General features: G+C 18.3%; 6 protein-coding genes across 6 annotated transcripts; 4 read left to right on the top strand and 2 right to left on the bottom strand.

The window, feature by feature from the left end:
* Positions 1 to 1,469: 1,469 nt before the first annotated feature.
* PADL01_1018300 (autophagy-related protein 8) lies at positions 1,470 to 1,844 on the top strand (the record flags this gene model as incomplete). The annotated part of the gene is made up of 1 exon (XM_028682247.1): positions 1,470 to 1,844. One exon carries the CDS (start codon positions 1,470 to 1,472, stop codon positions 1,842 to 1,844), a length of 375 nt encoding a protein of 124 aa, XP_028538544.1.
* A 1,099-nt stretch (positions 1,845 to 2,943) lies between these two features.
* Positions 2,944 to 6,240, top strand: PADL01_1018200 (tRNA methyltransferase, putative; the record flags this gene model as incomplete). The annotated part of the gene is made up of 1 exon (XM_028682246.1): positions 2,944 to 6,240. One exon carries the CDS (start codon positions 2,944 to 2,946, stop codon positions 6,238 to 6,240), a length of 3,297 nt encoding a protein of 1,098 aa, XP_028538543.1.
* Positions 6,241 to 7,037: 797 nt separating this feature from the next.
* PADL01_1018100 (conserved Plasmodium protein, unknown function) lies at positions 7,038 to 9,566 on the top strand (the record flags this gene model as incomplete). The annotated part of the gene is made up of 1 exon (XM_028682245.1): positions 7,038 to 9,566. The coding sequence occupies one exon, from the start codon at positions 7,038 to 7,040 to the stop codon at positions 9,564 to 9,566; it is 2,529 nt and encodes an 842-aa protein (XP_028538542.1).
* A 270-nt stretch (positions 9,567 to 9,836) lies between these two features.
* PADL01_1018000 (conserved Plasmodium protein, unknown function) lies at positions 9,837 to 13,262 on the bottom strand (the record flags this gene model as incomplete). The annotated part of the gene is made up of 1 exon (XM_028682244.1): positions 9,837 to 13,262. One exon carries the CDS (start codon positions 13,260 to 13,262, stop codon positions 9,837 to 9,839), a length of 3,426 nt encoding a protein of 1,141 aa, XP_028538541.1.
* A 1,078-nt stretch (positions 13,263 to 14,340) lies between these two features.
* PADL01_1017900 (conserved Plasmodium membrane protein, unknown function) lies at positions 14,341 to 21,528 on the top strand (the record flags this gene model as incomplete). The annotated part of the gene is made up of 25 exons (XM_028682243.1): positions 14,341 to 14,406; positions 14,695 to 14,821; positions 15,008 to 15,111; positions 15,215 to 15,376; positions 15,550 to 15,631; positions 15,723 to 16,041; positions 16,177 to 16,281; positions 16,405 to 16,612; positions 16,732 to 17,051; positions 17,144 to 17,269; positions 17,382 to 17,610; positions 17,792 to 17,912; positions 18,094 to 18,300; positions 18,432 to 18,496; positions 18,624 to 18,742; positions 18,895 to 18,970; positions 19,088 to 19,168; positions 19,313 to 19,428; positions 19,538 to 19,668; positions 19,802 to 19,969; positions 20,063 to 20,196; positions 20,302 to 20,500; positions 20,670 to 20,832; positions 21,030 to 21,165; positions 21,367 to 21,528. 25 exons carry the CDS (start codon positions 14,341 to 14,343, stop codon positions 21,526 to 21,528), a joined length of 3,726 nt encoding a protein of 1,241 aa, XP_028538540.1.
* A 711-nt stretch (positions 21,529 to 22,239) lies between these two features.
* Positions 22,240 to 22,777, bottom strand: PADL01_1017800 (60S ribosomal protein L30e, putative; the record flags this gene model as incomplete). The annotated part of the gene is made up of 2 exons (XM_028682242.1): positions 22,240 to 22,442; positions 22,654 to 22,777. 2 exons carry the CDS (start codon positions 22,775 to 22,777, stop codon positions 22,240 to 22,242), a joined length of 327 nt encoding a protein of 108 aa, XP_028538539.1.
* Positions 22,778 to 23,488: the final 711 nt, after the last annotated feature.

Raw genomic sequence — 23,488 nt, 5'->3', positions numbered from 1 at the left:
GCAGACAATTTAAACATAAAAAAATATTATATATATTATATATATATATATTATATTTTTTATATTTCTATCAACAACAACATTGATTGTTGTGTATATGGTTTAAAAATTTTTTAATATATGAATTTCACACCTTTCTAAGTGTTTATAAATAAAAAAAAAAAAAAAATATATATATATATATATATATATATATATATTATAAATTGAAAGTTCTTTATTTTTTCACTTTTTCTTTTTGCACTTGAAAAAATTTATATAAAAAATGTTTATATAAATGAAAAAAAAAAAAAAATTATAATATACTATATGGTATTATATATATATAAATATATATATTTTTTTTTATAGGTTATATATTATATATTATATATATATTATATTTCTTGTTAAATTTTTATATTTATGTAACAATAATATTAATATAATATTATATTGTATATATAAATGTACATTAAAAAAAAAATATATGTAATATATAATATATATTATATATATATTATATATTATGATTTTATTTTTTAAAATTTATTTTTCATTTTGTATAATATCTTTTTAAAAATATATATATATATATATATATATAGATTTTATTCATGTTATTATTAATTTTTTTATATATTTATAATTAAAAAGTATAATGAAAAAAAAAAAAAAAATAGGTGAAGGGGAAAAAATAAAAGGTGAACACATTTAAATATATATATATATATATATTTATATATATGTATATATATTTATATTTATTTATTAATTTGTTTTATAAAGTGATGTTTTAAAACATCCTTATGGTAATAGATTATATTACCTACCATTTATTTTTTATATTGTGATATATACATTTTTTAATACTATAAGAAAATAAGGAAATTAAGAAATTTAATAAAATCCCTTACACCCCTTAATTACATATATATATAATATATATATATTAAAGATTAAGAACAGAGTTATTTTAAGAATTGTTGTTGTATAGAAAAATAAAACAGTAATTAAAGAGAAACGTATTATATAAATAAATAAATAAATATATATATATATATATATATATATATATGGTACCTATTTATTATTTATTATATATTATTTTTTGTTTTTGTTTATATGTTATACTTAAAATAATTCATATATAATATGAGCTTGTCCGTGATATCAAGCACACAAAATTAAAAAAAAAAAAAAAAAAAAAAAAAAAAAAAAACACATACATATAATAATATATATATGTTTGTATATATATATATGTGCTGTTTAAAAATTTATGTTATATGATAATATTTCCTAACGTTAATATATATTTTTTTATTTTTATTTTTATTTTTTTGTGTACACATGAATATATATTTTTTGTGAGATTTTTTAAGAATTACATTAATGTTATATTATGACCCTTTTGTCATATGATATAATAAAACATATCATATATTTATTTATATATATATATCATTGTATTTTTATTTTTATATATAATGCCTTCATTGAAAGAAGAAGTATCTTTTGAGAATAGAGTTGCAGAGACTCATAAAATACGTTCGAAATATCCTAATCGTATACCTGTAGTATGTGAAAGAGCTAATAGATCTAATTTACCAATAATTGAGAAAAAGAAGTTTCTAGTACCTATGAATATGTTAGTTGGAGAATTTAAATTTATATTACATCAACATATAAATCAAAGTGCATATGGAAATAACATGAAGTTATTTAGAGAGAGAACTATATATTTATTTGTAAATAATATAGTGCCTAAAACAGGATTATTAATGCAAGATCTATATGAAATGTATAAAGATGAAGATGGATATTTATATATGGAATATAGTTGTGAAAGTTGTCTAGGATAAATTATATAAATATATAAATGTATACATATAAATATATACATATATATATATACATATATATATATATATATATATATATTTATGTATATACCATTTTCTTGTTTTACAAAGATAATGTAATTTTTTTTTTTTTTTTTTATAAACCGTCTTTTTTTTTTTTTTATTATTATTTAATTCGACTACGAATATAATAGTGTCAATATGAATATATTTATATATATTATTTATTTTATTATTATGTTAATTTGTATGTTTAAATTTATTTTTGTTTTTATGTTTATCCTATATATATAATATATATATATATATATTTTATTTATTTTCATTTTTAGTTTTAGTTTTTTTTTTTTTTTTTTTTTTTTTCTTAGAATATATGAAAAAAAAACATGTTTTGTGGATACATAAAACAGGCTACTAATAAATATGTCTTTATATTTTTAATAATGTTTGTATTTTATTATTATTTTTTTTTAATGTAAAAGAAAAAGCCTACACATAAATAAATAAATATATATATATATATATATATATATATATATTTATGTGGTATTTATTTTATATACATATATAATACTTCATTATGTGTTTATACACATTTTCTTTTTTTTTTTTTTTTTTTTTTCTTCTTTTCTCCTTTTTTGTCACTCATATTATATATATATATATATTTTATTTATTTATTTTACTTACATTTTCTTAATATTATTATTAAATATAAAAATTAAATTTTTTTTTTTTTTTCAAACTTTTCTCTACAAATAATTTCTGAATTATTTAAATATATATAAGCATATTTTTTTTATTATCTTATGATTTTATTTTTTCGATGAAGAAATAAATTGATATATATAAATACAAACTAGAATTTGTGTAGGTTAAAGCATTCAATCGATCAATATATATGAATATATAAATAAATATATATATATATATATAAATATATAATTATATATATTATATATATATTATATATATATAATATTTTCCCTGTGATGTTAATTTTTTTTTTTTTTTTTTTTTTTTTTTAAATATATAATATTTTTATATTCCTTTTACATTATCTTATTATTTGATAATTTCCTTTTTTGTTTCCAATTTGATGTTCTTTTATTGTTTGACGTTTTATTTTATTTCTTTATTTTTTTTATACATATCATTTTGCAAAAATATAAAGGTCACACAACCTTATGATAAAAAGATAAAAATAAAAAGTTTTATAAATAATTATTTAGTGTCATGTAGAAAAAAAAAATATATATATTATAATGTAGTTGATAGGAATAATACGCGTACCTTCAGCCTTAATCATAATATAAAGGATAATAATAATAATAATATTGATAATAATAATATTGATAATAATAATATTGATAATAATAATAATTTTAATAATAATATTGATAATAATAATATTGATAATAATAATATTTTTAATAATAATATTTTTAATAATAATATTTTTAATAATAATAATGTATTACCCCCTTTAGGTAATAAAAACATCCTACATGATATTGAAAAGATATGCAAAGAAGCAAATAATTTAAAAGATAAAGAAAAAAAAATAAATTATCTTATAGAACAATGTAGTCCATTATCTAAGAAAAATTATTTCCCTCCTATTTTAAAAGTGAATAAAGCTTATAAGAATAAAAAGATAGATGAATTTAATAAGGGTAATAAAAATTTTTATATTAATCAAGTCAGAAAAGATATATTTTATAGGTACGTTAATAGATGCGATGAAAATTTATTTATGGCTATAGATATACAATTTGATGGAGACCAACAAAGAAAGGATGATATAAAAAATAAAAATTATGGTGACAATGAAAAATATGGTGACAATAAAATATATGGTGACAATGAAAAATATTGTGACAATGAAAAATATGGTGACAATAAAATATATGGTGACAATGAAAAATATGGTGACAATAAAAAATATGGTGATAATGAAAAATATTGTGACAATAAAAAATATGGTGACAATGAAAAATATGGTGACAATAAAATATATGGTGAAAGTAATAATTATTATGATCCTATAAAGAGAGATAACCTTATAGAAGATGAAAAAAATTTGGACAATTTTTTTGTCATATACAATGATAATATAAAGAATATTGAACCAGTTGATAAAAAAATCGATGCTATTAAAAATTTGTTGAATGATAAATATTTGAAAGAGAAAAAATTAATTATTACGATTGATGCTTATAGTGATAATTTAATATTATATTGTTTTCTTTATATAATTTTAAAGCATATAAATAAAATACATTTATCTACTTTTTTAAATCTCGAAATAAAAGAGATACTTGTAAAATTGAAAGAGGTGTTTGATCTACATTTTAATGTATATCATATTATTAATTATATATATGAATACATACACACCATTTTGAAGTGTTATCATTTAAAAATAAAAAAAAAAGAAAAAAAAAATATGAAAGAAGAAGATATCCAAAAAAATATGTATTGTAAAAATGAAATGTTATGCTATAACAACAACGACAATGATGATGATGATGATAAGAAGATGATTTATAATGAATCATCTCTTGTGGAGAAAGAAAAAAAAAATAAAGAGACCATGAAATTATTTACATATCCAAGAATAGCACATATGTTAAGTGGTGGTGTGGATTCATTAATGGCTTTACATCTATTAGAGAAAAAAAAATTTCTTGTTGATAATTATTTTTTTAATTTTACAAATGCAGACTGTAGTAAGAATGATATAAAATATGTAAAAGATATATGTAAAAATAATAAAAGAAATTTATTTATTATTAATATTAATGAAGAATATTTTGATCAAGTGCTTGTTCCAATGTTATTTTTTTATGCAGATGGAAAAGTTCCAAATCCTGATATTATGTGTAATCAAAAAATTAAATATAATTTTTTTTTAAAAGTAATAAAAAGTATTTATAAACAAAAATATAATTATGGAAGCAAACAAAAATTATTTAATTATGATTATATATCCACTGGACATTATGCTATGATAAGAACTAATGATAAAAATAATCCAAACAATATGTTTAATAATGATGTATATATAACAAAAAAGAAAGGAAATATTAATAAATGTTTAGATAATATAAATAAAGATAAAGTAAAAAGTAACTATAAAAAGAATAAAAAATATTTCTATAAATTATTAGTTAGTAGTGATAAAAAAAAAGATCAAACATTTTTCTTATCATCCTTTAATGAAAAACAATTATCCAAATTTATATTCCCTTTATCTTTATATAAAAAAACCGATGTCAAACAATATATGAAAGATAATAATATAAACAATTATAATTCTAAGGAAACAAAAGGTCTCTGTTTATTTGGTAACATAGATATGCAATCTTTGTTACAAAAATATTTTGTAAAAACTGAAAATAATATGTTTAAATTAAATAATAATAATAAAAAAAAACTTTTAATAGATCTAACAGCACCCTCTGACTTAAAAAAATTTAAAGAAAAATTCATGCCACAAATGAACCTTCGTTATATAAATTATCTTATCAATTTAGATGATAAAACTATATTGGATATAAATTCAGATATACATTTATATGCTATTGGTCAACATAAAAATGTAACTAATTATCTTCATAATCTATATAATCAAAAAATGATAAATATTAATGGACACAAAAAGAAACATGTAAAAAATGTCATTTCTTCTTTTCAATGGATTGTAGTATATAAAAAAATAAAAAAAGATATATCCACAAATATTCTTCATAATTTTATATATCTTACTAAAAATTATGACCAAGATTTATTTACACATATAAGAACAAAATGTAAATTAAATAATATTAAATGGATACAGGGGAAATTACCTGTATGTATAAAAAAGCAACTTGAAAAAAAAAAAATAATAAATAATAATAATATAAATAATAATAATATAAATAATAATAATATAAATAATAAATACAAAACCAATGATACATATAATGTTTATAATAATATTCAACAAAAAAATAAAAAAAAACTAAATAATATTCCACTTGATGAAATAACAATTTTTGTTAAAATTAGAAATAGTGAACAAATAAAAAAAGCAAAAATTAAATTTTCTTCTTCAAATAATACAGCATATTTAAAAGTGAAACAAAAAGATAATGGCTTTTCACCAGGACAAATTATCACCTTTTATTTTCCTTTTATTATAAAAAATAATAAAGTAAAATATATTACGAATCTAAAGAAATATAATAATCCTATAAATAATACAACCACAAATTCACATACAAAGCAAAATACAATTTATTATCATTGTCTAGGTTCAGCAACAATAAGTAATCAATTTCTTGATTATAATCTTTATCAACATATAAAAAATATTCATCAAGAAAATTATATAAACATCAGCATATGAAAAATGTAATTATATATATATATATATATATTTTTACCAATCTTTTGCTATTTTGATATTTTTCTCTTTTTTTTTTTTTTTTTTTTTTTTTTTAAATAAAAATATATATATTTTGATCTAAAACAAATAAATATTATATTTGTATGTGTACACATATGGTTGTAATACATTTTGTATCCTAAGATTTTTTTTTTTTGATTTGTTCACAAAATATAAAATATATATATTATATATATATTATTTACATTTATGTATTTTTTTTATTTTTTTATTTTTTTATTTTTTATTTTTTATTTTTTTTTATTTTTTATTTTTTTATTTTTTCGTTAAATTATGTGCACTAGTATTCTTATAAGAAATAATCATACAAATTGAACTTTATTAATTAATTTCCAGAAATATCTTATTCATCAAAAAAAAAAAATTAAAATAAAAATAAAGGTTTATATTTATTTATTATATTAATAATTATTAAAAAAAATAATAATAATAATAAATAAATAAATATATAAATAAAAATAAGAACATACTCTTAAATTTTTTTATTTTTTTATGTGTTTTTTTTGTTTTTTTTTGGAAATATAATTAAAATAATATATACATATAAATTAATATTTAATATATATGTATATAATATAATGTATACACACTTTTATATATGTTCTTATCATATATCCACTTAAGTTCATTTAACTTATATGACTTATTAAACCACACAATTACATAGAAAGAAAGTAAGAAAGAAAGTAAGAAAGAAAGTAAGAAAGAAAGATAAATAGATAAGTCTTTTTTTCAGCATGTACAAATCTGAACGACAAAAAGATATCGCACATTCAAATAGGCCCAAAAGAAATGAACCAAAAAATTCTGATATTCTGGAAAACGTTTCTAAGGAAAAATGTATTGAAAACAATGCTACTGATTTGTTATATGACAAAATGGATAATAGTATAAATAAACAAAATAGTATAAATAGACAAAATAGTATAGGTAGCCAAAATGATATAAATAGACAAAATGATATAAATAGACAAAATGATATAAATAGACAAAATGATATAAATAGACAAAATAGTATAAATAGCCAAAATGATATAAATAGCCAAAATGATATAAATAGACAAAATAGTATAAATAGACAAAATAGTATAGGTAGACAAAATAGTATAGGTAGCCAAAATGATATAAATAGACAAAATAGTATAAATAGCCAAAATGATATAAATAGCCAAAATGATATAAATAGCCAAAATGATATAAATAGACAAAATAGTATAAATAGCCAAAATAGTATAGGTAGCCAAAATAGCATAAATAGCCAAAATAGCATAAATAGCCAAAATAATAAAAATCACAAAAAGGGTGTTAATAAAAATAGGCAAAAACATAACAAGACTGAGCAAAAAAAAAAAAAAAATACGAATAGTTTATTGGGAGATAATTGTGTGCAAGAAACAGAGAACACACACCACGAAAAAAGTTTGAATGACGATTGTTTAAATATGGAACAGAATAAAGAAATTGTAAATGACTATTTGAAGGAAATCGAAAAAAAAAATAGCAATAATGAAATAAAAGCAGATATTAATGATGAAAAGATACAGTTGGAAAGGGATTATGAAATAGAAGTTGATGATCAAAATAAAGATGTGTTATCTTTTCGGGTTTGTGTAGATGAGAAAATAAATGAAAAGGATATGGAATGTGAAAAAAATGAAAAAGATATAATACATGATCAAAATGAAAATCATATAGTAGATGATAATAAAATTTTATGTGATAATAATATTATATGTGATAATAATATTATATGTGATAATAATATCATATGTGATAATAATATCATATGTGATAATAAGATCATATGTGATAATAATATTATTCTTAACAATAACATTACAATTAATAATTACAATAATAATAATAATGTTGTAGAAAACATTACACATGTGAATAATATTGATGAAATAAAATTGAAAAGAAAAAGGAAAAGAAAAAATAATTTTTCTGAAGATATACAAGAAGAAGGAGAAGATGATTTTATAAAAGATAAAGATTGTAATGCAGTGAAAACACTTAAGGATAGTAAAAGAATTCTTCTTAATTGTAATAAATATATGGAATATAATGATATGTATAAAATAGAAGATAATGTTCAGAATAATAATATGTGTGAAAATTTATTATGTAAAGAAAAAGGTACTAATGATAAACAAATAGACAAAAATTTTGAAAATGTTGAAAATGTTGAAAATATTGAAAATGGTGAATATAGAAAGGATAATATTAATATATGTAACAAAATAAATTTACCAATGGTTTATGAAAATATTATGCAGAGTGATAGTAACAATATAAATAAATATAAAGGTTCTTCATTTGCATTAATTATACATGAGATATCTGATTTGTTATCATTAATTACAACTGTCGATAAAAGTAAAAATAAAAATAAAATAAAGCTAGTTAATATTGGACAACAATTAAATACTCTTATGAGATCACATTATGAACGTATTTATGATTGTGACAATTCTCTTGTTTCCACTATAAAAAAAATAAAAAAATTGTATAAATGTTATAAAAGTATGGAGGAAAAATATTTAAAAAAAAAACAAAACGAAAGTATAAATGTAAATGTAAATGTAAATATGATAGATAAAAAGAACACTCCAAATAATAATGATAATATTAATGATAATAATAATGATAATATTAATGATAATAATAATAATAATAATAATAATAATAATAATATTAATGAGGAGGAGCGGGAGGAAGAAGATCCTAATGATGGTAATAATATTAAAAATGAAAAATTAATTCAAGATCGTTTTATTCAAAATGAGGTCATACCAAAAATAGATAAAGATATAAATCAAAAGGATGAAAATAATTCTGATGACAATATAAAAGATAAAATGGATATACTTAATTGTTATATGAATGAAAAATTAAATATGGATTGTCAGGATACTTTTCTTGAAAAAGGAGAACACACAAAGGTGGTAAATGAAATGGATGAGAAAGTAATCGACAAGGAAAATATAATGGATAACATAAAGAAAGATATTATTAAAAATATTGGAAGTATGGAATCTAAATCCACAGCTGTTACTTATAAGGAGTATGACTTATCATTAAATGAAGAATATATTGAGTATTTAAAAAAAAAGAAAAAAATTCTTAATGAATTAGAAAAATGTAATTCTCATTTTTTTTTTACATATTTTCATAAAGGAGAACTTATAGAATATCTTCATAACCAAATAAATATGCACATTATAGAATTTGATAAAGTGTATCAGTTATATATATCAAATTGATGCAATTAAAAAAAAAATAAAAAAATAAAAAATAAAAAAATAAAAAAATACACATATATATATCAATATATATTGATCACAATGTTAATATTTTAGAAACATTATTTTTTATGTTTTTTTTTTTTTTTTTTATTTTTTTATTTTTTTGTTATAATATAATACATGTACATACACATTCATATTAGATGAACAAAATAAATAACATTATATTTTATGCATAAATGTATGATTATTAATATAGTTATATTTTCTTATCTTTAAATAGCGAATTCATAAATTAATATATTTCAATATGGTTGCAGATAATTGTGAGGATATGGAATTTATAAATTTAGAGGTATCTAAATTGATAAGAAAATTATTTATATTACTGTTATTATTTTGTTTCTTTATATTATTGATATATACAGTATAAATATCATCAATATTTCCAAGTTCTACTTCACACATCCACAATTGGAAGAGAATATGATGAATTAATTTTTTTTTTTTATTAACATATTCTTTTTTCTTCCCATTTGATAATAATAAATTATTATGTTCATAAGTATGAATAAGTGTTTGTTGATTATAATTTGTTATGTCTTTTTTTGTATTACCATCAAAAGTTGCATTATAAATATTATCATTATCATCATTATTATTATTACTATTATTATTATTATTATCATCATCATCATTATTATTATTGTTGTTGTTTCTTTTATTATTATTTATATATTTCATTTTTGTTAGCTTTTTCATATTATGCATATTTATTTCCTTGTGTGCTTGTTCATTATTCAAGTTACATAGATCTTTTTGTTGTCCTATAATTTCTTTATTTTCATTGTGTAAAAATTTTTCTTGTAATACTTTATATATATCTGTACTATATTTTAAAAGATTATCAAATGAAAATAAATTTGTTTGTTGATTTTTATTTTGGTCTAACTTTTCCATATCAATAAGTTGAACAACATGGAAAATATTTTTTTGTATGTCTTTTAATTTATTACTTATCTTATTAAATATTTTAATAATTAAAAATAATTTGAAATGATCAGAATCTTCTTCATTAGGATATGATGTATTTATATGATCATATATATTAACAATATGATCTTCATTTGGAAAATGTATATTATTTTTATTTTTATTATTATTTTTATTTTTATTTTTTTTTTCTTTTAATTTTGAAGAATTTAATATATTTGATTCATTATAATAATCATAATTATAAATATCTTCTTCATATATATTTTTATTTATCTGCACACGTTTATTTTTATTACTTTTTGTGTTATTATATCTATAAATATTTATATGATCATTCGCATTTATGTAGTCATTATCTTCTTCTTGTTTATTATTTCTGTACACATTTATATATTCCACATTTGATATATTTCTTCCTACAATTTTATCAGTATCTTGTGTAATATTCATAACATTATATTTATTTGTATTTCCTCTTTCTGTTTTTATAATAAAGTCATCTAAAGACTGCTCTATTAATATTTTATATTTATAAAATTTTTCCTTTAATAAATAAAACTTTGTTTTAATTTGATAAATATTATAATCTGGAAAAGATATTAATTTATAAAGATGAAATGATTTTAATTGCATCATATTAGTATTTTCACAATTTTGTTTATCACATGCATATAATGTTCTAATTTTCTGTTCATAGGATGTATAAGTGTTATTTTCTTTATCCTTGTTTTTATAAAAAGATGTATTATTGCATTTGTTTTGTTCATTATTAATTATAACTATGTTATTACAACATTTGTCATGAAAAATAGAATTTATATGTTCTCCATGTTTTCTATCATTTATATCTTTATGACTATCCCTTTTATTGAGGATATCATCTTGTTCTGATATAAAAAAGGAATCATTCAAATGAGAAAATAAAATATTTCGACTAATTTTTAGCTTCCTAGATTTAAACATCAAAGCCCTGATAGCTGTTAACCAGTAATGAAATTCACAAAAACTTTTGCATGTTAAAATAATTTTTTTTTTTTCATTATTATAAACAATACAAAAGGATAATTTTTTTAAAATATCTATTTTATAATGTTCAAATAATTTATTATTTTTATAATTTATTTCTAAACTATTTATATCATTAAAATAAATCTTACATTGATCATCTAGTTTTCTAGATGAATACCACTTGATATAATTTAGATCTTTACTAACAAAAAAATATCTTAAATGAGGAATATTAAAAACGGTCAGCTTTAATAAATTACAACCTTCTTTTGTATATTCAATAGCTCTAAGTACTTCTGCAAATTTTAGAGGATCTTCCAATTTGTTGTCATCAAATGTTTTGTCATCAAATGTTTTGTCATCAAATGTTTTGTCATCAAATTTTTTGTCATCAAATGTTTTGTCATCAAACGTTTTGTTTTCTAATATGTTATTTACTGTAGTTGTTTCATTTTTTTTAATATCTTTCATTTTATGATTAATTATTAAATATTCCTTATCATTTTTAATTTTATCAAAACAATTATAATTATATATATGATCACTTATTTTTTTATAGTACATTATTTTCTTGTCATCATAAGGGAAGGTTATAATATTATGGTTACCTTCACATGATAATATAGAATCTTTTTCTTTTTCAATATTTTCTATATCTAAATTTTTATTTTTTAAATTATCATCTTCATATATTTCAAGATAACTATTATTATATTCATATGATATTTTTTCTATAAGTACAAGATAAAAATGTTCTCTTGTAAGTTTCTTGCAAAAGGTCAGAAGATTCTCTTTCATATCTTCAGCATTTATATTTTTATTCCATAAAAAAAGATATTTTTTCTTGTCATACCAGATGTATGCCTTATACATATTTTCATCATGTGTGTAATCATTATTATATATAAATTGATTTGTATCATTTTTTTTTTTTTTTTTATTTATGTCTTCTTTAGGTTCATACATGTTTTCCTCTTTCTCTCTATGTGTATGAGGATAATTATATTCTTCAAATAAATTATATTTAAAAGAATGTTCCAACGTTTTGCTATCATTACTTTTGAATAAAATGTCATCTTGAATATTTCTTAAAATTTTATCAATTGAATTTGTTGTCGATTCATTTTTATCTTCCTCTTCATCATCTTTATGGTCTTCATTATCTTCATTTTTCATGTATATATTATTGCTATATGGACTAACGGATACACCATTATCTTTATTTATATCACTCTTACCATTAAAACAGTTATAAAAGGAATTATTCTTCTCACCATTATTGTTATTATGTATATTATTATTATTATGTATATTATTATTATTATGTATATTATTATTATTATGTATATTATTATTATTATTATTATGTATATTATTATTATTATGCATATTATTATTATTATTATATGTTCTATTCCTACATTCATTATAAAAAAAACCCGTGTCCACACCATTATTAACATGATCATTGAAATGTATTGATTCATCTTTTATTCTCTCCTCATTTTTATTATATATAACATTCATATTATTATACGTTTCTTTATTTTTAGTTATCATATCATTTTTGTTTTGTATATCATATAATTTATTTGTTGAAACATAACACAAATTTTCATCGTTCATATACATTTCTAAATCTGAAAAAGGTTCCTTCTTTTTATTCTCCTCCAACGATTGTTCATAAAATTCAATTTTATTGTTTGACATATTTTAAAAAATAAAAATAAAATAAAATATATAAAAATAAAAAAAAAAGGCGGAAAGGTGGATTAATACGCAACGGAAGTATATATAAAAATATTTATATATAACAATATGAGCTAAAAATATTCTTCAAAATAAATATATATATATATATATACATTTTTTTAATACACAAAAAGGGGGATAAAAATACCTACTTTACCTTTAATAGGACAAAAAAAAAAAAATGACAACAAAAAAAAAAAAAAAACAAAAAATAAATATATACATATAAACATATTATACATATATATATATATTTTATATTATCTCCATTTTGTAATAAAGACAACGGATAGATTAACATAGATAAAATTTACCAAAAATATTTTATTTCAAATAAATAAATAAATAATATTTTATAAAAAAGAAGTAAATTCTTCCGAGTTATATTATTTAAATGAAATAATAAAAAAAATCAAATAATCATTATAAATAAATAAATATATAAATATATATATATATATACAAATTAATATTATTTTTCATTATTATTTTTTTTTTTAAAAAAATAAATATAATTATAATTGCATATGAACATAGGAAGGGGAATATTAATAAATATATATATATATATATTATGCATATCAGAAAAAGTATAATATATATATATATATATATATTTATATATGTGATCATATTTACATATATATATATATATATATATATATATATATATATATATATATATGCCCTTATTTTATTTATTTATTTATTTTATTATTTTTTTTTTTTTTCTTTTCTTATTTTCCTTTTTTTTTTTTTTTTTTTTTTTTTTTTTGTTCTTTTATAAAATGTATTCTCTCATGCACACTTTCTTAAAGGGACCCTTTTTTTTTTCTTTCTTTCATTTTTCTATTTTCTATTTTCTTTTATTTTATTTTATTTTATTTTATCTTTGCTTAGTTTTTAAAATGAAGAATTAAGGTGTGCATATAGAGCAATAAAAGAAAATAATTTATTTCATATGTTTCCTTTTTTTTTATTTTTTTTTTATTATATTGTATTATATTAGTACTTACAATCAATGTTAAATAATGAAATGAATAAAGCTATGGATTTAATAGACGATGCATATTTTTGCAATCTTATAAAAACTGAGCTACGGGTATGATATATATATATATATATATATATATATATATATTTATGTGATTTATTTTTATACATATGATATGTTATATAATATATTTTTTTTTTTTTTTTTTTTTTTTTAATTGCATAAATATATAATATGTTAACATTGTTGTTAATACATTTGTTGGTTTATTTCTACACCGACAAAAATAAATATATAAATTAATTAATTAAATGATGTAACATATAAATAAATACACACAAAAGTACTCATAAATAAATAAATATATATATTTATATTTTTTCATTTGGACTATAGAACTTAACAGACGAATACCAAAAGAAAATAAAAAAAATTTTTTTTTTTGAATATTTATATAAAACGGAAGGTTTTCTTATATCTCTTTTTTTAATACCATTGTTAATAGGACTCATATTTTTAAAAGGTAAGGGGAAAAAAAAATATATAAATTTATATATTTTATATGTAGAGATATAGGGCTTACCAAAGGGTAGGCCTTCATATATAACACACAAATATACACATACATAAATGAAAATAAATAAATAAATAAATATATATATATATATATATATATATATTTTTTTTTTTCATATTACTTATGTTTTAGATGGTGATATTATAAGCACTCACTATTTGAGTGCCTTGATTTTATTCCTATCATCGTTGTTATTGTTATTTACATTTCTTTATTACGAAATTGAAAAATCTCAAGTAAGATATATGAAAAGATAAAGTCAGACACACACATGAATTTATATATATACACACATATATATGTATATCCTAAAAAAATATATTTTTTTCATTTTAATAGAACAATGAATTTTTAAATAAAATAAATCAAGCCAAAAAATTTTTGTCATCAAAAAGTTTTGCAAAGGGAAAAAAGGAAGACTATCCTTTTAATTATTTATCCAATGTTGATTTTATTTTTATTTGGAGAAATCAGCGATGGGAACTGTTACCTCCAAATCTGGTACAAATGGGATAAAAAATATATAAATAAATATATATATATATATTTGTGCATATTTTTTTTTTTTTTTTTTTTTTTGGAGTGAAAAATTGATTTTAATGACTCTCATTTTTAATACCATTAAATATATATGTATGATACCTATACATATATTTTTTTTTTTTTTTTGATAGCTTATAAAGCAGGATATTTTTTTGTTGCGCGCAGGGGATTTAATTCCTTGTAATTGCATAGAGTATAATATCACTGATAAAGGTAAATTATTGTGTAATTTGCAGTATTTGTAATATATGATATATATATATATATGTGTTTGTGTGTGTGAATTTTTTTTTTTTTTTTTTAGTTTATGGGAAGGAATATCAAAAACACGAGGTGTTTCTGCCCATGGACAAAAATAAAATTAACATGAACTTATTAACAAAATATTCCAGAGATGAGAAGAGAGTATATATGCCATCATTTCACTTATACTCTTTTGTGTCTTTTGACAATGTGTCCATTTCAATGATAAGAAAATATATCCATGATAATATAGATAATAATCGTAGTGCAAAAAATAAGGAAAATTTAAGAAACGTTATACTTACAGATCGTATACACAAATTTTATGTGTACACGTGGATGTTCCTTTTTTGTATATCTACCATTCTGGCAATAATATAGTAAATAAATATAAATAAATAAATATATATATATGTATATATTTTTCCTTATTGTAATTTTGTTGTTTATTTATTTATATATATTTTTTTTTTTTTTTTTTTTTTTTTTTTTTTTTTTTTCTTTATCCCATTTAGCTACCTGGATATAAAAAAAATCATAGAAGTTCCTGACTTTGTCATAATTTATTTTTTAATTTATATTGTTTTAATGTCCATTACAATCCTTCCCTTTTTTCACAGGTTAAATAAAGGATATAAACAAAAAAAAAAAAAAAAAAGAGTATATATAAATAAATACATACATAAAAATATATAATAATATATATATATTTATATATTTATGTATGTACCACATTTGTGTAGAATTTTTTCTGAATTAATTTATGGCTATTGCTCTTCCCTAAATATGGTATATGAGAATTATTTTAACGACATATCAAATTATGAAAAAAGTAATTTATCTTCCTCATTTGACTTTTCATCTACAACTGATGATAGTTCGTCTTATGTGGACAAAAAGAAGATAGGACTGTTTTATACCTTGAGGAATATATTATCCTTGATTATCCGGGTAAAATATATATATATATATATATATATATATGTATGGAAATTATTACGAAATAAAATTTTATAATTGTTAATATATATATGTATATATTTATTTATTTATTTATTCCTATTTTTAAGGGTGTAAAAATTGACAAGTGCTATTTAAATATTTTAAGTGATTGCTCAGTCCTATGTTTTTTGGACAATAGCGGAATTCTTGTAAATACTAATCATAGCATTAAAGAAATATGTATTTATAACAGTTTAAATAATAAGAAAGATGTTTCTATAAATAATGGGGTAAAAAAATTTCCAAAGAATTATAATTATCTATTAACAGTTATTGATATATTTATGGATAATAAAAGTATGTATGCTTATCAACGTATAAAAAATATTAAGCTATTGCATTCTTTATTCTTGTTATCGTATTATACGCAAATACCCAAATATCTTAGGTAATCAATATAAAGGAATACATACATAAATATATATATATATATGAATATATGTATATATATATTTTTTTTTTTTTTATGTCCATATATAGGGTACTAGACGAATTTAAGAATAACATTTTGAATTATATGAACCAATGTGATTATAGTTACTTATACATTTGTATGTGTGATATTGGAAATATTTCATTTCCTTACAACAAATTTGTCTTTCACATGTAAGAAAAATAAATATATATTTGTATTATGAGGATGATATTATTATGTTATGTTTTTATTTTATTTAGTTATTTTTTATATTATATTTTTTTTATTTTTATTTTTGTGTAGGCTTTTTTTTTGTATTGAAAACAAAAGCGATTACGAATTGTATAAGAGAAAAAACTCAGAGATAAGAAAGCATAAAAAGATAGATATTTCAGAAAATGAAATACCTTACGACGTAAATGATAATTCATTGGGAATAAATATTTATGATAATTTAATATCTAGAGATAATTTTGTTTTCATATTTATTTTCCATGAAAAGAAAAAGGAGAAATATCACATGTTTCTCAAGGTAATAAATATGAAGCTCAGATATGTCATTTTATGTGTCTGCATAAAAACAAATATGTATACATATATATAAATATATATATATATATATATATATATATATATATATATATATATACATTTGTAGTATTACATATTGAAATATAATTTTTTTTTTTTTTTTTTTTTATCTTCTCATGTAGGGACAACTTGAAGCTTTGGTTAATAAATGCATGTTTTACTACGATGGGAAGGCAATAAAAAAATTAAAAAGAAGAAAGAAAAAAGTTTTGAGAATTTTAAATATGCAATGGATTTCATCAGGTTATAAAACATAATGTATTTTTTTTATATGTTGTAGTACACATAAATATCTTGTTTAATATTCAATATGTTATTATATAGTATGATATAAAAATTCATTTTGTGTGTCATATGGAATATATAAATAAATAAATATATCTATGTAAATATATATATATATATTTATATTATTTTCTTTCAGGCATTGAAAGCATCTGCTTTGCCTACAGGCCACTGAGTTCAGACGAAGTAACTTATTTAAAAGAAAATTTTAGCAAAAATATTTATATCATAACGATTAATAAAAAGAAGGTGTATAATATCAAAAACTTTTATAATGAAAAACCATTTCCAATAAAAGAAAACGAAAAGTTTTTATCTCATTTGTTATCTACAACTATATTTATTGGTAATATATAAATAATATGAATGTGTAATAATTGTATATTAAATGATAAAGGGAAAAATAAATGAATTTATATATATATATATATATATATATATATATATGTTCATCTCGTTTTTTTTGACGTTTCATAGGAAACTCTGCGGTCAAACTTTTGACGAACAACGAAATTCAAACCAGGATAAATGATTTTTACGATGTAAAAAAAAAATATTTTTTTTTATATACAACATGGAATAATGAAATATTTATAGATAATGAATTATATTATATAAAAAATAAATAAATAAATAAATAAATTTCTTTTCTTTTTTTTTTTTTCATAGGCCGGAATAAGGTTTGTACATTTTAGTAAGACTGACCAAATAAATACTAGGAATGTAGCCAACTTGCTTGGTATGGAAACAAATTGGAATACATCCATCTCATTGAGCCTTAATGATAAGTAATAAAAAAAACCATTAAATGGAAAAATAATATATATATATATATGTGTGTGTTTTTTTATGTATTAATTTGTTTATAAATAAGTCTATTTATATTTTTATTTATATTTATATTTTCATTTGAATTAATTTTTTTTTTAATTTTTTTCAGGCCCAGCTTCAAAAACAGAGACGGCAAAGTTGTCATTCCGAGTGGAATAAATAATATAAAGACACACATAAAAGAGGTTAAAATATAAAATAAAACAATAAAAATAAATAAATAAATAAATAAATAAATAAATAAATAAATAAAGATGAATATAAATATAAATATATATATATATATATTTTTATTATATTAGGTTGATGATATTCCGTTGCGTGTTTCGTCTTATTCAGGGTGCAATCAGTTTAACACAGCTGAGATGATAAAGATTTTGTTGGTATGAAGAATTAAATATTGATATGATAGGAATGATATTAATGTCCATAATGTTAACATATTGATCCACATATAAATGATTATGCATATATATAAATATATATATATATATTTATATTTATTTATTTTTTTTTTCCCCTATTAGGAAAACAATGAAATAATAACATGTGTAGGAAATAGTTTGAACTGTAGTAACTTTGAACTTTACAATTTGTGTAATTATTCAATATCTGTATTATTACCTTTTAATAATATTTGCAAGTATAAACATATAAATAAAATAAAATGAAATGATAATATAGGAAACATTTATTCACATATATATGTATATATATTTTTATTTATATATGTATACATTTGAACTATACAGAGATTGTTATGGCAAAAAAGAAAAGACAAACCCTTTTGAAAATAATTCATCAAAAAACAACCCCTTGATGTTATACTCATCTTTTATAAATAGTTTCCCATGCAACTTAATTCTTGAGAAAAACTGTTTGGGTATGTTCTAGCAATATAAAAAATAATATAACATAAATATATAAATATATATATATATTTATATATATATGTTAAACAAAAAAAACAAACCATGATACCATTTAATATTATTTTATTTTTTTTATTTTTTCAGATTTATCTCAAAATGTGATGGAATTGGTTTATAAGTTATTAAAGAGTTCAAGAATTCACAAAAAAAATGTGTCTTTAATGATATTTTTTTTTTACTTTTACTATTCATATTTATCTTTTTTAGTATTTATAATATCAATCTTTTTCCTACCTCCATTCATATCGGTAAATAAAAAAATAAAATATAATAAAATATATATAAATTTATATATATATATATATATATATATATATATACATTTATATTTTTATCGTTAGGTTGTTGATTATCTTTTATTTATTTTGTTAATCATACCCATGCTATCGATATGTTTGTTGCGAAATAATAATAACTCAACCATTATGAACGACATACCAGACAAAGTTATATCAAAACAGTTCTTAACAAAAAAGATGGTATTGTCATAAAAGATTTAAATATAAATATATATATGTATATGTATATTTATTTATATATATATTTTTTTTTTTTTTTTATATTACCTTTTTAATTTTGGTCAGATTTTTTTTTTGATAAAATGGATACCTATGCTCGTTTTCTCCATCATCCTATCGTGCTATTACTTACAACTGATAAACAAAAATTTTGTCAGAAATTATATAATTTCGGGATCCTTTAATACTTATAATATGAGTCATGATTTGAAAAGAACTTTCTTGAAGGACATAAATTACTACTGCAATGATAATATATATTTACGTAATTAAGAAAAAAAATAAAAATTAATAAATATATTTTTGTATTTTGCGCATAAGTGAATATTCTTATATTGTATTTTATTTGGACATATTATCTTATAAGTTATCCATATATATATATATATATATATGTATGTATGTATTTATGTTCCTGTTTTGTTTTTCTTCAGTTGGATCCTTTTACAAGTGCCAATTATTAATTTATAGTTTCTTTAAAAATGAAAATATGGACAACGTGAATATGGTTGATACAATGATTAAACAATCTCAAATTTTTTTCTTCTTTTATTTTTCACTTTTTTTTTTCGTTTCCTCTCTATCAAACAGCGATAAGTAAAAAAAAAAAAAAAAAAAAAAAAAAAAAAAAAAATATATATATATATATATTAAAATATTCTGAACTGTTCATAATTTATGTATAATAATTTGTCTAGCCAAAAGCATAAATAAAATATATGTTCATACATAAATATGAATTAATATATATATATTTATATATATTATTTATTTTTTATCGTTTTTCTTTTAAGATTTGAACCACTTTACAAATTAAGTTGCGTTCAAAATTCCAAGACGTATTTTTCGTGTTTGTTTTTATTTCTTGTTTTAAGTTTTCTTTACGTGCTGTTTAGAATATATATGCTTCCTTTGGAGTTTTTGAAGCAGGTAATAAAAAAATATGTGTTTATAAATATTTAGTAGCTTGTACATAAAGAAAAAAAAAAAAAAAAAAAAAAAAAAAAGACGAGACAACAAATATATATATATATATATATATATATATATATATATTTATTTATTTATTTATTTATTTATACATTTACATATATACAACATGTTTTTTTTTTTTTTCCTTCCTTATGTCAGTATCCTGATACCGTTTTAATAACCCTAATGGTTATATTCAATGTAGTCATATTAATAATAAATGAAATATTGAAAAAGGTCGAACAGCGAATAAAAATCAATCGACAGAAATATCTGAAAGTTTTATTTGGTACTCGTTTGGGAATGTGGAGTCCAAAATGAAAGAAAAAATATGTGAATAAATAAATTAAATGATTTAATTATATATATATATATATATATATTTATATATTTTTTATTTTATTTTATTTTATTTTTTTTTTTTGAGCAATTCTATAACACTTTTTATGTATACATTATGGAACATCCAAATGTAGACATATATTGCAAAGCTTTATAAACATTTAAAAAAAAAAAGATCTATATTAATATTATTTATTTTGTTAAAGAAACAAGAAGATATTATAAGAATATTCTATAAATAATATATTTTTATGTGATACACATAGGTGTTACAACCATTTCATATATATATATTATATATATATATATATATTATATATGTATGTATATTTTTTTTTTTTCATTTAAATTAAAATAATTCTAATAATGTTTTTTTTTCCTTGGAGCACTTATATTTTGTTTATTAAAAAAAAAAAAAAAAAAAAAAAAAATTCACAAAGTATATAAATAAGTTATATAAATTTTTTATAAATGAATTATATAAATATTAATACATATACATAAATATATAAATATATATATATATATATATATATATATATATATAATATTTTTAATTTAAAAAAAAAAATAACATGAAATATTTATTTATACATATATATTTAATATTTTATTATTTCGAGTGTTTCCATTCTTTTGAGAATATTACAAATATATATATATATATATATATATATATAATATGATAATTTATTCATTGGTCTTTATGATATCAGAATCTCCAACATCTGTTATAACTAAGCAACTGATACGAAATAATTTACCACATGCAGTACCTAAATCGTTGTTATCTCCATGATAATCATGAACTCCACATTTTGAAAGCATAGCATAATATTCAATTACACTTCTTTGAATAGCTGGGCAGTTACTACTTACAATAACAAGTTTGCCTAAAAAATAAAATAAAAAACACAAATGATAAATATATAACCAAACATATAATAATATATACATAATATATATATATATATATATATATATGTGGTCCAAAAAAATAAGCTTAAATATTACATATATTTAAATATATATATATATATATATATATATAATATATTCATTTATACTTTATTTTTTTTTTTTTTTTTTTTTTTTTTAATATACCTTTTCCTGTTCTTAAAGCCTTTAAACATGATTTTCTTCCGAATTGATATTTCCCAGATTTCATAACAAGTTGTAATTTTGCGTTAATATTATCTCCCGCACTCTTTTTTGATTTTTTTGCCATTTTTTAAAAAAAAACTTATATGGAATATTTATATTTAAAATAGGAATATATAAATAATAAAAGAATAAATATATATAAATATATATATAAATATATATTTTTTTAAATTTATTAAATTATAAGTATTATATATATATTATATATGTATAATATATATTTTACAAATGGAAGTAAACCAGTTTTTAAAATTTTAATTTTTTTTTAAAAAGATGTAATTATAGAAAATTTTTTAATTTTTCAATTTTTTCAAAATCTCTTATGTTTTTTATTTTTTATAATGATAAAAAGAAAAAAGCAAAAAAAAAAAAAAAAAAAAAAAAAAAAAAAAAAAAAAAGATATGCATATTTTATATATATATATATATATATATATATAATATTATTGTTACGTATATAATTCTTCCATTTTTTTTATACCTGCAAAAAAATAGAGATAAAATGGGGTTAAAGAAATATTACATATATTAATTATAATATTATAATATATATATTTTTTTTATTAAGATTTAAGATTGTGGGAGGTCACAAGAAAATAAATACAAAATGGCACATATAATATATATATATTACTATATTATTTATATATATATATATATTTTTTTTTATATATGGCCCTCTTTATATTATTTTATATATAATATAATATAATATTACATATATATAATTTGATATGTAAAATATTTTCAATATATAAAAGGGAAATATTTAAAT

This window comes from Plasmodium sp. gorilla clade G2, assembly GCF_900097015.1.
Source record: "Plasmodium sp. gorilla clade G2 genome assembly, chromosome: 10".
In the NCBI taxonomy this organism is placed as follows: Eukaryota; Apicomplexa; class Aconoidasida; order Haemosporida; family Plasmodiidae; genus Plasmodium; species Plasmodium adleri (nom. inval.).
The sequence above is the reverse complement of the archived record's forward strand: the minus strand, read 5'-3'. Positions and strand labels throughout refer to the sequence as shown.